This window comes from Bombus impatiens, unplaced genomic scaffold (assembly GCF_000188095.3).
Source record: "Bombus impatiens unplaced genomic scaffold, BIMP_2.2 scf_0359, whole genome shotgun sequence".
Classification (NCBI taxonomy): domain Eukaryota; kingdom Metazoa; phylum Arthropoda; class Insecta; order Hymenoptera; family Apidae; genus Bombus; species Bombus impatiens.
In genome coordinates this window covers 121558-138493 of record NT_176778.1, presented here as the reverse complement: position 1 = coordinate 138493, position 16936 = coordinate 121558, and the positions used below count along the sequence as shown (strand labels likewise).

The window sequence follows — 16936 nt, the reverse complement described above, 5'->3', positions numbered from 1 at the left end:
TAAATAAAAAGAAATAACACATATTAGAAACAAGATACATCAGATTTAATTTTAAGTACAAGACAGATTTAATTTAGCCAAATAATTTGATGAAATGATCATGATTTCTGGTGTAATTTTTTAGTGTAAAAAATTGATTCTCCGTTTCTGTCGATGAATCGGATACATACGATTCAATGAATACACATAGATTTTTTTGACTGACTGTACGTGTTATTTAGATTATACTCGTGATAAATATATTTGTAATAAAAAATTCATGTGATTTTTGTTCTTTTATGTATTCGAGTTTTTCTATTGCAACTAGCACGAAATTTTTAACGCCTCCCTGCTTCTCGCTCAGCTTTCTCGTCGTTCTGCAATTTCGTCCTGATTATTTCTCAACTCGACAAATCGATGACGAGCTATCATATTATAAATGGATAAATATTAGTGTGAAAACGATTGTTCTGGTTTCTAGCCCTGTCAAACTCGATCGAGTTATAAACATCTTGCACACTGAAAGTTTGGGTACGATCCTCGAGAAATATAAAACCAATGCAATTTTACTGGTGCAGTACAAAATTTTGCAAACTTCGGCTCGACTTGACGGTAGTCACAAAACACGTCGGCTTCTATTCAAAAGTTTTTCCTTATTTCGCTTCAAAAGTAAGCCGGGAAATCTGTAGAAGACTTACGAACGCATGAAAGTTCGACTTGAGTAGTTATACCTAAATTCCAATTTCATTTCTGGCTGCGAGCGCTTTTGTCGGAAAAAGATGTTTAAGAAATCGAATATTTTTATTCCATGCCGACCGTTTCGTGGATTTTTCGCGGTCTGATGTGATTTGAATTAGACATATAACATACTTTGCCTTTCAAATTTATGGTATAACACTATTTATAAGTTATATAAGATATTTATTTTCCAAAAGGACATTGTTTAATACATACGCAGTTGTAAAAAGATATTTAGAGTTAGGCAAGCTAAGGATAGTAAGATTTGGGTTAGGTTTAAATTAGGTTCAAAAGTTTGAAGGTTTGCTTTAGGATTCGAAGAAATAAGAAATATATATAATGTGTCACGCAATTAGTGTCAGTTTAAGGTACTTCCTGTACGATTAAAGGCAGAAAACTTGTTTCGTTATGATCTACTTTATTACTGTCACGATACATTTACAAAATTAATTCTTTCTTTCCTAACGAAGGAGGGGAATTCTCGTTTCTTCCAGGATTTTTTTCGCGAAATTGCTTGAGAAATGCAATCTTATTTATACCGATGCCTATTTGTTCAAAAAGATGGATAATATAGACAAGAGCACATACAGTAAGTGTCTAAAGTATAGAGAGATATAAATTATATACAAAGAATATTAGCTGTATGATAGTAAGTTAAAAGTTCAGAGCCATGTTATTAGTCAAAAAGGTAAAATAAAAACATTTCTTTTTTAACTGCATATGCAAAGCACCAAGAAGCACAAAGTATAATTTTAGTAATAAAGGGAGAAAATTCCATTTTGTATATCTGGGTTGCATGGATCGTTACGTCAAAAGAAAGATTACAGCAATAAGAGTTTGAACTTTTATACTATTTAATTTCTTTTTTTATCGCCTTTTCTCAACTTTCAACCGATTCTGCGATACCATTTACTTTTATGTAAGTACGTCTGTTCTACTCTAAATTGCAAATTTAATATAAAAGATTCTGCCAAAGTCATGACTACCGGTCAAACATAGTGTTTAGCAGTGTCCACTAAACCGTTGTATCTTGTATTTCTACTTGTTTAAATGTCGTGAAGTAATAATCATAACCAATTTCTAGAATTACTTGCATGGAAAAACGTTCTTGGTTGACCCACTCAGCTACTAATGTGTCACAGAAATGAAAATAGTGAAACTTTTCATGAGATTCCCTTAGAGATCAAAGGCTTTTTTAATGAAAATGATACCAAGTATGAATTATGGAATTCATATACATATGCCTTTGATGATATTCAAGGAATATTATGACGTATAATAGTAGTTTACTTTCAGACAAATAAATTCAATCGACAGTAATTTGTTTAATCAAACAATAATTAACATCTCCTTCCAATAAATGCAGTTCTACTTTAAATGATAGTGGATCTACGTTATACCCAAAATAACGAATAGGATGGAATCGTACATCACACTTAGTATTCGACATTCTTCGTCTACCCTTCGTTGATATACGAGGCCCAATCCCGAATTTCTTTCTCGTTGATCGATTTTACAATTTATTTAGTTCCAATTCTTCGATAATTGACGTCGATGTTTTTGTTTACCTTGTGTGAAATTCAACAAATAATCCCAACTTACTCTAATATCAGACGAAACACATTAATCATGAAATCGTTACTAATTTTTTAGATAATCCAACACATTATAAATTCTATCAAAATTCATTCGTAAACTTCTTTCTCGTTGATCAATTTTACAATTTATTTAATTCTAATTCTTCGATAATTGACGTCGATGTTTTTGTTTACCTTGTGTGAAATTCAACAAATAATCCCAACTTACTCTAATATCAGACGGAACACATTAATCATGAAATCGTTACTAATTTTTTGGATAATCCAACACATTATAAACTACATAAAAATTCATTCGTAAACTTCACAAGCTTGCCGTGTGAAGACATAAAGCGGAAGCAAGTCGATTACGAAAGTCATAGAAATTACAAAGAAACTCCTAAAACGCAGTTACTGGCATCGTGGCCCGTGAAATTATCGTTCACCGCTGGTGTTGGATTGTAACAAGCCGGTTGCCTTTGCACGTGCAGGATCCTCGATAACATCTCTAACGATGTGTTGCGGTCGCCGATCGGTGGTAGCACGCTATTCGCTAATCGAACATTCCAGCGACCCGATTCGTCACGTTCTAACAACCGACAAACTCGATAACGCTACGTTGATATCATGTAAAACGTGATGATCGAGCTGCTGCTCGTACCTATACGCATTCCGGTTGTAAAATTCCAAAACACATTCCTATAGAGTTCTATGAAACTCTGATACCATACAGAAAATCGTCGATTACGAGAATGAGGAAACAATCTTTTTTTTTTTAGTAGTTTACGTAGATTGTTCTTTTTCTACCCATTTTTCTCTTGTTTCTTCTTTATATTGCTGTCTTCCATCATTTTCATGATTTATCGACGTCATTAAAGGCATAGTCGGTGTTGTTACGTTATTATTATTATTGTTATCGCAGTTATTGTTACCATCGGATATTATTGTCACAGTTTTCAATTTATTCTCTTACGTATGTTCCACCCTGTATGGGAGCGTTTCGCCGATACTACTTGTCATCCCTATTAGCCGCAGTTTCTTTTTAATATTGTCCGTTTTATGGACTGACGCGGCGATTTTAAATCGCGGAGTTATCGTAGTTTGAACAGTTAAACGAGTGTCGCGTCGATATTATATTTCTATTCTACGATTATATTTAAAGTGGTGAGCGTATGAATAGGGAATGCTTGCTCGTAAATTCAAATAATTGCATTATGAGAAGTTTTTCTTTCTTCTTTTCTGTAATATAGGACCTAAAGATATAGTTTGTGTGATCTGGAACGATATAAAGATCAAGTGGTTTCAAAATCTTTATTTCGGTTAATAATTACCAAGTTAAGTTTGACGCATAAATATATCCAACTAGAAATTATTTTCAATAATTCAAATGTAGTTTCAAGACCCTAAACCAAATTGACCAGAAGACAAGTTGAATTCCTTAACTTACGTAACAATTATTTCATCAATTTTAAATAATTATAAGGTAAATATTTAAAAATCTAATATGCAATCTTCTGTCTCATGAAATATTCTAAGGAAATGCTTTTTCTTTATACTCTACAATACAATCTATTCGTATCCTTTCGTGTCCTCCGACACAATGCATTTGCATAGATTCGAACTTTGTATCTGTCTCTGTAAAAAGAAACGAGCAGTACACACACACAAGATTGTACCTTTCGACAAACCACTTTCGTGCGATCGTTACACCTCGCTCGAGGACAATCTGCTTGAAAAGTTCCCAAACAGTGTCGACATGCTCGAAATCGACGAGTGATCTCTCGTATGACGGATTGTCGAGTTAACCGAAACAGTCCGTCAGAAAATAGGATTACCGAGAACCACACAGTTCCACTGCTTTCGATTCTACCTCGGAATTGCGAAGGAGGGCGCGCGCAAGGTCTCTATACTCCAAGTGACAGCGAATGCTCGGATATTATTCGACACACGCGAATACTCCAGAACATATACGCAAACGCTGTATTTTGTTCATGTATATTCGTTCGCGAACACGATTGGTAGTTGTGTATTTGGCCCGTCTCATCGAGGAGAGTTTCACTAAGGCTAATGATGGTTGAGTGGCTTACTGTTTTGTGAGACGATACGTGTTCCTATCTTCTTCATTTAGTCACTAGGAGTCTTAGATCATTAGTTGGATAAAAGTAATTTAAAAGGTGGATATAAGAAAATAGATGTTCGAATAAATTTGCCCTTTAATGCTAAGAATATAATGTAAAACACGAACTTAAATGTTTATATTTAGTAATTCTCTTCGTACTTAGAAAAATTCCAAAAATTTCGTATAAATTAATATCTAGTTTAATTGACAAATAAATAGAAATTATCTTATATAAAAATTTAATAGAACGTTTGAGAACCGATACAAATAGAAATTAAAAGATTGTTTTATAAAGTTACTTTCTAAATATCCAAAAATATAAGTAACAATACGTAAATGCAACTTATTTTAAATTATAAACCCAATTTGTTCACACATTGTTCATTGTTTTAGATATACTTATTCATTGTTAAATAGAAAAAAAAAATTAAGGTCAACGGGTATTTTTATAAAATTACCAATTAACAAAAACTGCCTCATATTCCTAATATTCCCCAATTTCTTTCCGTTCACACACTTAGCTACAATTGTTTAAAGAACGGTGCTTGAACTTCAGAAAAGACCAAATTAGAAACGAAATCAGAATCCCCGTTAAAAGATCTGTCCATTGTTTACAATAAATTTTACTTTGTTAAAACTTCGACGACTGTACGCGAACGATCTTTGAAAAATATTTTTGACACGATTTTCATCTCAGATCCCTTGACATACTCTTCTCGAAAGAGTGTTACATCTCCGCAGCAACGTTTAATAGGATGTTTATGGTTTAGGGCAGCAGCCTTCAGGAAGATACTCCTTTCGTCGCGCGATAGACGTTTTTCTACCATGAAAATTGCATTCGCCTGCTGTTCGTAAATCTCCGGGGATATTAATAATTGCGAAATCCTGCAGGAAAGGTTGATCCAGTTATCGTGTGGGAGCACCGCTGCTAGATTTTTAAAGCTTTGATGAGCTTTCGAGAAAGCTGCTGATTTAGTTCGTAGATACTCCAGACTTAGCTATTTCGTTCCAATTTTATCCGAAGGTCGTTGATTGCGAACGGAAATTAATGTTTATTTATATCTTCCAAACTTTAATATTTTACTATCTCTTGGCTTTTTATTTATACCTACATTCAGATTTTCTTTATCTGTTCCTACATTTAAAATTTTCATTTTCATTTATCAGTTTTCTTATAGATGAGATGCAATCGAATTTTTTTCTCCACCTACATTTAGATTTTCTTTATTTATATCTACACCTAAAATTTGTATTACACTTTACTAGTACTTTTACCAATAGATGAGATGCAAATAGGACTATAGATATCTAGAAAAAATACAGCCCACTGAATCACTTTCGACTAAATCATTAACCTTCCCTCCAATCCCATATTTTGTGAAAAAAACATTGCAAATATTTATTATATCAATTTCTGTCCGTGAAACGTTTGTGTAGAATCTTTATTCTGAATAATTATTATAAAGAATCAGAATTGCTATTCCTACTTATATAATTATTATTGTCTTCTGTTTTTGAAAAGAAAAAGTAGTCTATTATGTATTTCTTATTATTTATTCTTATTGTGTAATTATCTAACAATAATAGATCAAAATATGTTTCAACTGTATGCTTAAAAGTTATATTCGATAAAACAATTAAAAAATTCGATCTGTATGATAATTTTTATTCATCGCTTGTTATCGAATTACAAATTACAGACGAATGACGTACGTCAATGAAACCATTAATCGCCTCATATTCCGATTTTCAACCCACGAATTAAACAGTTTTTAGATTACAACACGTAGAAAGCCGTAATGCATAAAGGAGTCCGTTGTTGCACGAACGTCTCGAGAAGATCGTGTTTTCAACCTTCTTCAAACGTAATATCGCTCGTAAGGGAGTATCAAGAGATCTCTGTCGCGATAAAATTGCTGCTTCCTCACGAATCTCAAAGATATGCGCAGCCCATCGTTCTTGATTGTTTCTTTGATCCCTATTGTTCCAAGAAAGTAGATGCTGTTATGAGTCAAGAAAAGAAAAACATATTTTGACCGTATCTGAAATTTTGTAACGATACTTTCGGAAAAGAGACTAAAAATAATACTTGAACCGTAATAATATTTGGTATCGAAACATTCTTCGTACATCGTATTTTTGTTTTTGGAATTTTTCATATTTTTGAGTTCAACGGTATTAAATGCGAATAACAAAAAAAAAAGATATTAGGAAAGCTTCAAAATTACAAAATATTATTTTACCTAAAATTTATTAGGCGAAACTATACTAACGCATGTGTGTTATGATTCCACGATAAGATGTTAATTAGATTATTCAAAAAAGAAAAGGAACTTGGTAAAATTTCGTATAATTTTTAATTCATGTAAATAGACGAAACAAAATTTATTCGCGCGTCAGATTTATTTATTAAATAATCTTTAACCAAATATATTCCTTACATCTTCTTTTTTGAACTTTACAAAAGAAAAAAATATAATATACGAAGAAAAAATTCTTACCAAAATTCTTCATCAGACAAGTATATAATTTTTGTATGCTCGTAAGGAAGAAGTTTCATGAAAAAATTCTAATTAACAAACAATTCATATAACGAGTCAAGCTCGAAATAGTCAACGACCAGTTCTCTTTACATTTATTAATAGTTTCTGAGGATGTTTAGCTATTTAATAAACTCAACAAAGTTGTGGAAACACATGTTCATCCTACAATAAGATAAGAATGTTAAATTATACACAGTTTGATACCCTGCATTTGCTTAGAGTCTTACATTTGAGTAAAATTCCCCTTGGTTTACACGGAAATTTCCAACTAGCGTGTTACAACGAGCATAAAGTCTGACGCGAATCGTATTTTGTATTAAATTGTTTCAATTTGGAGCTTTACGACAGCAAAACAGCAGTAAATTTTATAATACCGTGCGGATTTTATCTTTTCTTTTAGTTGCACAAAAGATACTAACGAGCAACATTTATTAAATACCATTTTGTATTTAGTAATTCTTAACTAAGCACAGGAATGAAGATTTTATCGAATTATTTTATTACATGTTTAATGAAGTTAAACATAAAAATTTAATTGGGAAATTTTATAAGTTATAAAGTTTGTACGTTAAGTAATTCATTGAGTTTTGATTGATATAAAGATAAAGTTGCTTCGATAAATTGCTTTATTAGATTATGATTATCTAAAATGCAAAATTTATCAACGTTTCAAAAATTAGATTTAAATTAATCGTTTATTGGATTTTAAAAGATCTTTAAACCGTCATTGGAATTTATTCATCAAACTAGACATGTATATTATTTGAATATTTCTTCAAGCTTTTCCAAACTCAGTGAAAGCTAAAATGTTGATTCATCTCTGTTAGCCAAATGACTATTTGGCTTGAAATTGTATAGGATATGTTCTCTTGCAGATCAGTGTTCTACCTACGACCAGATATACGTTGACAGGTCACGTTAAAAGATGTATGTACGCGGAGATGTGCCACAGTGATTTATGGATTCCACGTCGAAATGAACGTGTCGTTTGTTTCAATTAAACATGGTATTAGAACGCTTTCAGACAGATTCATTGAATACTTAATCAAATTGTAGTTGTCTTTAACAATTTAATCCTATAATAAATATGTGTACACAGTTATTTACAAATTTAGTATCGATACAATTTTTCGAAAATGAATGAAAAAAAAAAGATAATAATACAAACTTTGCGTCTATACTATATTATAACTTAAACGTAACTTTTAAATAAAATAATAGTCGAATGAAATACATATCGATAATTCTTTTAATTTAATCACTGAAAAATTTTCATTAATTGTTTTATATCTTTATATATTTTCTATATTGTTTATATCTTATTTTAAGCTTTCGACTCGATTTCGATCAACAATTCACCGATACATAAACCTAATGTACCTGATCGCGAAGTATTTCGAAGTATAAATCCGTCGATACTGCATTTCGGATAATTTTGCTAAACGAAACCATGCGATTATTGTATTTGTAGGATGGTTTAATTAATATTTACTTATGCGAGTTTGCCCGGCAGTTTATAGATACGGAGACAGAATTAAATTGGTTTTCGGTAATTAACTAGGCACCTGTTGATTTAAAGTAACATTCTGGGAAACATTGACAAGGCCCGCGTACGCACGTATATTATAATTACTATAGAAGGATACTGGACAGAAAATGCAGAACGGCTGTTCGATGTTGTTCATGGAACGTTCCACCGCACCTTGTATTTTTCTTTAAATTGTCACTGGGTTTTTTGAGCTGTCTTCGTCATGTTCACAGGGAAACATCTGGCAGCAGCTTCTCTCTTTCCACTTCATCCTGGAACTAGTCAACACCATTCCGTTCACGATCACGGTGAGTCGTTCACTCTCTATATTTTCTACATATAGCTTTTTAACAATTTGACACATCCTTTTGCTTTGTATACTTTGTGTTAGATATAAGATAGTAATACGTACATTCGTATATTATACTTTAATATAGTGTTTTTTCTTTTTATTTATTTCTTGTCGATAGAATAAAAAAATTAAAAAAAGCGAATGACTGTACGTACTTAATAATGTATATAATCAACGATACATTGCTTCTCTAAAAGATATTAAACGAAGCAGAAATAAAGTTACAAGGAAACAGGAAAATGAAATCGTATTTCACAGACATTTCACGAATATAAAGAAAATATCGTAAGAATAGCTGAACAATTTGCCCATTACATTTTCCAAACGTTGAGACAGAAGTACATAAAGCCATGAAACGGTTTATTAAGACACGGTTTGATAAGAAAGAGGAAGGAAAAGGTCTCTCGGGCGTTTGGAGCCTGCGGCAGACAATAAAACGAATTATATCAACCGTGTGATTTCTTCTGAATTCCATTCCACCGAGAAATCCATAAAAATCTACCTGTTTTACGTCCCTTCTGCACGCAATATCAAAAGATTCTAATGGAGCTTTATTGGTCGAATCTCGAACCACGATATATAGCCGATCAGCCATGGTTATGTTAACGAGCTATCATACCGAAAGAGTAAAGAACTTGTTGCTTTGCATCGACTCGATATATAATGTCGATGTATACAGATATATACATGGACGCTTTTTCCGAACTACATATGTAAAACTAAAAGTTTATAACAATTGAGAACCACATAGAAAAATTGTGACAAGTAATTTTTTCGATCTTTAAACTTTCACGTTGTTTAAATAACTAAAAAAAGAAATAGAAATTTCATACTTTATAATGGAATTATTTAATAATAGATAGGAAAAGAAGAAAGTAGGGAAAGAAAGTAAAGAAAGGGAGCCTAGCCTCTAGTATGCTATTGCTCTTACTGAGTTCTAGAAAAAGTGAGTCGATATTTAACAAACTTCTGACTATTAATACATTCGCAATTTTGATCAAATAAATTGACGACCATGTTTAATGGCTGCTGAAATATCAATTTTTAATAAATTGAAAATTCTTAATCACGATTTGAGGAATTTGGTAGTATTAATTTAATAGTATTTCTTCAACGCGTAGGATAAATTAGATTCGATCTTCGTGTATCGATCTGTTCCCTATTGGGACCAACCCTGATTTGAAAGCGAACAGGATTTAACAACATCAGAGGATTGTGCACGGAATTTAATTGGCTCAGACTCATTAGTATTGTGTCACCTCGGTGACATTTCAGCAAGTCCAGTAAATCCCAAGTCATCGCTCCTTAGAACTATAATCACTCGTAAAATATTTGTTCTATGGAACGTAAATAAATCTGGTTTTAAGAAAAATGTAACCCGTTAACAGTAGCCATACGATAGTCATTTTACAATAGAAATTTTACAAAATGTGTACAAATGTGTCTAAGCCAATGTGTGCATGTTAAAGACATCGAATTATTGATTGTATCAGTTAACGATTTTCACAATTTTTTAATATCAAAATTATTGTTTTAATTAGTTTTTGTACGTTAAGTTTTAATATAAAATTTCTTTTAAAATTTGAAAATTGAAATTAAAAATTTGTTCTGTAAAAAACACCGTGTAAAATAAATTAGATAACGCGTGCAATATCAAAATATATATTGCGAAATGAAAAATTATGAATTAATTTAAAAATTATTATATATTATACAATTTTTATTGACTGTTTTCTGTACATGTATATGGTGATTCGAACAAAATTAAATGCTGTTTATATGGAACATCTCACTTAATTCGATAGTAGATTAAAAAGATGAGGACTCTCGATATATAATTATGTTTTGTTTTTGCTACATTCTGAACAACATTAAAATTACGTAAAAATAAGTGCAGTTTCATTTTTTAGGTCAGCATTTACATCACATGACGAGCTATTCGTGACTTTCGAGCGTGGCTTATACTTTTTTTTTAACGACTTTTATTTTTAAAAAGTCTGTCATGAGAACTTCTTTTCCCTTTTACGTTAATGATCATTTACGATTATGATCATCTAACTGGCAGTCTATAAGCTTCAATTAACTTATGAACTGATGCCAATAGCTCACGAACTTTCTAATTAATCACGTATCTAAACATTAATCACATCTTTATGTAATTTCAATTCAATTCTCTAAGTGTGAAAGTTACCAATTCTATTTCATTTCATATTTTATATTAGCGTATTTATAATTTGAAAATTTAGGATATAGTATCTTTATTTGAGGTTCCAAACTTTTCAAATCGTACATATTTTACATTTTTTTATATACATTTTTTTCGAAATTTATATTCGTCATCAACGAAATTTCTTACATAATCTCGCTTCCTTTCTTCCAAAGAAATGTTACATGGATGTATGGAGTATCTGGAGAAAACAGTGATGGACGCTAATTGCTGTCACCTTGAAGCATATTTGTTCTTCGATGGTAGAGAAGCGAGAACAATAGGCAAACTCATTATTCTTGCGTGCATTTACAGTTGCGTTTGCAAATATATATATTCGATGGAATGTGTATGAGATGAGTCTTTCGTTTCTTAAATTACCTTTCCACAAAAATTATTCTGTTTACAAATGATACATAAGTACAGATTAAAATTAGTTCAATATCTGGGCCCTCTCGTATAATAATTTATTAACTAATATATTAGCAAATTGTACTGAGTGTGGACCATACACTTCTGTTGAACGAATAATTTTTTATAATTTTATGATTTTATGTTGAACAAGACGATTAAAAATCACTTTTAAATTTTTGTTTCATTACCAATCTTGTTACTGCTATATACAAAAATTTATTAATACCAACATAATTTTGCTCATAATGTTTAAATGTCTTTTGGTAATAATTATATTAAACGATATCTAGTTACTTACAGTAAATTATTACACAGTAATGTTAGTAGCAAGTAGTATGATTAGTAGCAAATTATTAATTATATTTTTAGCTACTTTATCCACCAATGCGAAATCTGTTCATCCCGGTATTCCTAAACTGCTGGTTGGCAAAACATTCATTGCAGAATATGTTCGTAAGTAATTGACATATACTATTTAATATTAAATTATTCATCTTCATCTCGTTATCATCGATACTCGTGTTTCAGAACGATCTACACAGAGCTATGCAAAAGTCCCAATCAGCTTTAAGTCAGCAACTTATGATCCTTAGTGCAACGTTACTGTGCCTTGTCTTTACTAGGTGAGTAAAATTATAAATTATTCTAAATATTTATTATTAAAATAATAGAAATTTAGAAATTCAAATGTAAGTCAATAATTCTTTTCATAAAAATATCAACACGTATAATTTCACCGTATTGTGAAATAGGATGTAACACTGTTCAAAGTAATTTATTCAACTTAAAGGTTTCATGATAGACACTAAATACATAATCTTTTGCTTATAATAAAAAGAAAAATATTTTCTCGATTTTCGTAAATTTACAAGCATACGTAAATTTCGTTTTCCGATTATAAACAAATAATATTTATCGAACAGAAGCATAATCATCTTGTGTAATGAAATAGTCTCTATCTTTCCTTTAATAACTTCTGTTTTCTTCGATGCAACGAATGAACGAATTAAAATTCCGTCTTCGCGCTGGTCGACTTTTCTCTCGGTTCCTTAGCCGTCCACAACAATTATGTAAGTTTATCCAAAGCGCATGTTACGTGGCTTGCATACAAGTCATATTACATTATCCAAATAACGAGGAAACTTTGCCAATCAGGAACAGACGCTTCCATTTACGAATTCTCAGATTTCCTGGACGGTGTTACGATTTAGACAGAGAAACAATGATGCCAGGCTTAATTTCCTCGAATCAAAGATTCTTTCGTCGAATTTATGACAAATCTTGATACATCTTGACAACAAAACAATCAAGATACATCTTGATAATTACAAAAAAAGATATTAAATTTGGTATTATAAAAGTAATTCAGAAATTTCAAGACATTTATTTAGAATTTTCTTTTAATTTCCATTTCAAATAATTATTCTTAACATGCAGTTCTCACTTTTATATAGATGCGATACAAGATTATTATATCTAGTAAACGCAATTTCAAATCTTCTATCAAAACTCATTATACCATTCTAAATGCAGTGCATTTGTTCGAGTAGTTAGACGTTGCTCGAGCGATAAAAGGCAATATTCCAGGAAACTCGAAAATTATCAATTAAAACCAAAGAATAACTATAATTCCGCGTACTTGTTAAATCTATAATCTATCTGGGATATTCTCTTAGAGGGTTCAATATGATGTTTTATCCATTTAGAATGAATGACGATGTATATAATAACATTCGCGTAGGATTATTGATAATTCAAGATACCTCAGTGGACTAACACCAGCATTTCATTTCTCCCGTACGTATGATTAACTTGCTCCTTTGCCTGAGAACCACGAAAAGTTAACTTTGATGTTGGTGTATTTATTATGCGAATGACGTCAAATAATATTCTATGCTTGAGAATTATGTAAAATTTCCTGCATCCATGTTATCCAACACCTGTATTTTGTATTATTTAATGAGATAAACGGAAAGTTAAACAACCAGTGGGATAGCTATTTTCTATTCAGTGATGATCTCGACACTCTCGATATTGCTTTATCATTCAACAATTGTTACTGTTCGTTGAAAGAAATTTGGTTATGTAAGGAAGTAGAATAAATATCAGAGATATCTTAACATTTGGACTTGTAGAGCATACATACATACACGTACATACGTACAGCGTTTATAGAATATATATACCAAGCTTTTTAACTAAGCTTTCTTAATATATTCTATAGATATGAATAACAAGAAAGATGTTATATAAGCACACTGTAACAATAGTTATGAATATTCCAGTATGGTCCTTTATTTCGGACTACTTCTCATCATGAGCCTTGTCATTAAATCTGCCGACATCGACGTCAATTGAAAGTTAAGATTTGTCCAAGATAGTACACGTTGAAACCTACGTGGAAAATCGATACGCAAAGGTGTTAACACGCGTACATATGCACATTATTGTACATATGTATGCAATATCCTCGTAAGGATTACGATCGCGCCACGAAGGGATGAAACTTGCCTGATTGACCCAGATCGCAATGTGGGACAAATGTTAATAAGTAATCGTGGCGGCTCGTGCAGATGGATTGGTATCGCCATCGATCGTCCTGATTCATTATTTACGGTGTAATTCTAGAACGGCGTACTTGTAAGCTCGCCCTTGCCACCGCGACTTGGTCGGATGTCCCCTATCTGTTGGCCGATCACGGCATTATTCGGAAGTCGTTTCTCAAACGGGGGAACGAGGTAAGGTGCACGTACTTACGTTGTCACGGTTAGCCTATGTTCGTTCGTTCCACGGTGAAATATTTTGGGAACGCAGCCGTGGCATAGAGAAACGGCTACGTTTCAAGGGAAAAGACGCTCGAGTCGAATTGTTTCCGAACATTTGTAAAGCAACGCAGAAACTTGAGTTTCACGAGTTTTGAAGAGTATAAATTACATCTCTGTATCGAATCTCTGTTTTTTAGATTTTTATGGGCTATTGGATTCTTGAAAACGAGATAAATTATTTCTAACTTATTTTAAATCTCTATCCTCTCTTATCGTTTGTCTCTGTTAATTTTGTTGTATCATCTTAAACCTTGTTCTTTTAACGTGAATTCATTATATACAGGGTGGTTGATAACTGGTGGTACAAGCGGAAAGGAGGTGTTTCTACGCGAAAGAAGAAGTCGAAAATATAGAATAAAAATTTTTCGTTTGAGGCTTTGTTTTCGAGAAAATCTACTTTGAACTTTACTATAACGGATCTCACTATAGATCGTTGTCTTGATGGAAAAATGATTTTCTCGAAAACAAAGCCTCAAACGAAAAATTTTTATTCTATATTTTCGACTTCTTTTTTCGCGTAGAATCACCCCCTTTCCGCTTGTCCTACCAGTTACCAACCACCCTGTATAATAATAAAGAAAACAAGTTAATCTTCAATATTAATAAAAAATGAATCCGTTGATCGATAATTCCTTAAATTAAACCAAATTCGATAAATTCGATGGTAAATTGTAATAATTCATGATAACTCTCAGGTACTCTGAGAGGTCTAACAAGGTTTAGGATGATACAACAAAATTAACAGAGACAAACGACAAGAGAGGATAGAGATTTAAAATAAGTTAGAAATAATTTATCTCGTTTTCAAGAATCCAATAGTGCATAAAAATCTAAAAAACAGAGAATTCAATAATATAAACGAGTCAAACGCTGCTCATCCTAATTACTGCGTAACGTATAATCTGTTTCACGATCACGTATTTAATTACTGCGAAATGTCAAGCATTTACGTTAACGTGCTTTTTAATTCGTTACAAAACAAACCTGTTCAACCTGTCACGTTACATTTTTTATACGAAACAACGAAACGATAACGTTAACCTGGTAACAGCGCGGCGAAATTATGCGTACAGCTTGCGCACATTCGTAAATAGCACGCGCCGGTTAATGAGCGAAATTTATTATCTTCTGGTCCAGTTATTGCGCCGGACCAGACGTTATCTATTTCACTGTCACTGTGAAAATCGCTTGACGTTCGCCTTACGAATGGGCTTGTCGCGCTTAGAAGATGTATAGTTGCCGCCACACTTCGTTAGAACGACTACTTGTAGAGTTTACAAGGAACAGGCTCTGCTTATAAGCTGCATTCTCGGAGTTGAAAGGAACGAACAACTCTTCTACACAATCAATATTGATAATGCGGCAGGGTTAGCGTGCCTGCGTTCTTGAAAATAGATAGAATAAGTGAAACGCGCTATAAATGATTATCGTTACCCTGGACGAAATTTTGTTCTACGAAAAGCTACCTACATTCATGTCTAAGGAAAATTTACTAAAGATATTTGATTGCTCTATAAACGTGATGTTTTTATACAATCATCGAGTTGCACAATAATTCCTGTTGTTTATTATTTATTCTGCTATCTAAATCTATATTCCATATCTATATCTTATTTATATTGCTAAATGATGAAAGAAATGTAATTTCGACTTATCGTTTCGACAAAGACATTACGATCTCCGTAATAAAGTCTCTTCAATTTTTCATGAAAATATCTTTTAAATTTTGTCCGATTTTGAAGATCAGAATTTTTATTTCGAAACCGATCGCATCACATTGCGCATGATACGCAACAAGATATATTGTACTGCATAATCCTTGTAAATATTCTGTAATTATATGGCAGAAGAACGATTATCTAGTTAAATCATGAAGTTGTCGATCTTGTGGCAAATCTTTTTATAGGATCAGCCAGTTTGTGGCTACGTTCGGCGACCAGTTGTGTCACCTCGAGCCTAAGCCCACTGTCACAAATCTGGGGCAAACATAATCAGATCCTATCACAACAACTACTTCTAAGTTCTATTATTCAAGTACAGCTATAATAAATAGTTTAGACCAAAGTATTGGGGATCTTCCCAAAGTTCCAAAAGAAAGGCCCGATGTCTCTACATCTCCGACATATTTCATTGTTTTGACGAACTATTTCTCTAACAGATGATACGTTTGAAATTTGTCAAAGCACGAATCTACGATAGCTTAAGTCGACTTGACAGGTATTTTAGGTATTTTCTGGAAAATTAAACCAGTTATCATATCTCAATATAAAATCTGAAAGTACGTCGATCGACGCGAAGTTACCTGCGGTATCGATACCACACTGTGGGAGTAACTAGAATCGTAATAAACGTGCAAACGATTTTGAGAAACAATGCGGTTTTGAAACGAGGAACGAGTCCGAAAGCGTGAGGATAGTTTGGATATTTGTTGATACACATGAACGCATTCGAACGCGAAACGAAAGTCGTCCAATTAAAAAAGCAATATCGTTCCTCTCCTCTCGCTATTCAACGTTTCTTTGTTTCGTTTTTTTTTCCTTTTTATTTCGGTTGACTCGCCAAGCAACGTTTTCGAATGGGAATACTAAATCGCGGGTCAAAATGTGCAGTGAAAATTCGTACGCACGAATCAGGCGATTTTGTTTGGACGTTTCG

General features: G+C 32.4%; 1 protein-coding gene across 13 annotated transcripts in view; it reads left to right on the top strand.

Moving 5' to 3' along the window:
• Nucleotides 1-16936, top strand: part of LOC100740867 (potassium channel subfamily T member 2) — a 200840-nt gene that overhangs the window by 160208 nt on the left and 23696 nt on the right. For 11 of the 13 annotated variants that reach the window (XM_033320796.1, XM_012385785.3, XM_033320795.1 and 8 more), the window contains 3 exons: nt 8718-8792; nt 11826-11909; nt 11985-12079. In XM_033320796.1, the coding sequence (XP_033176687.1) occupies nt 8718-8792; nt 11826-11909; nt 11985-12079 (254 nt within the window). The remainder of the gene's footprint in view (nt 1-8717; nt 8793-11825; nt 11910-11984; nt 12080-16936) is intronic. The other 2 variants (XM_024367730.2, XM_024367729.2) reach the window with 2 other exon arrangements.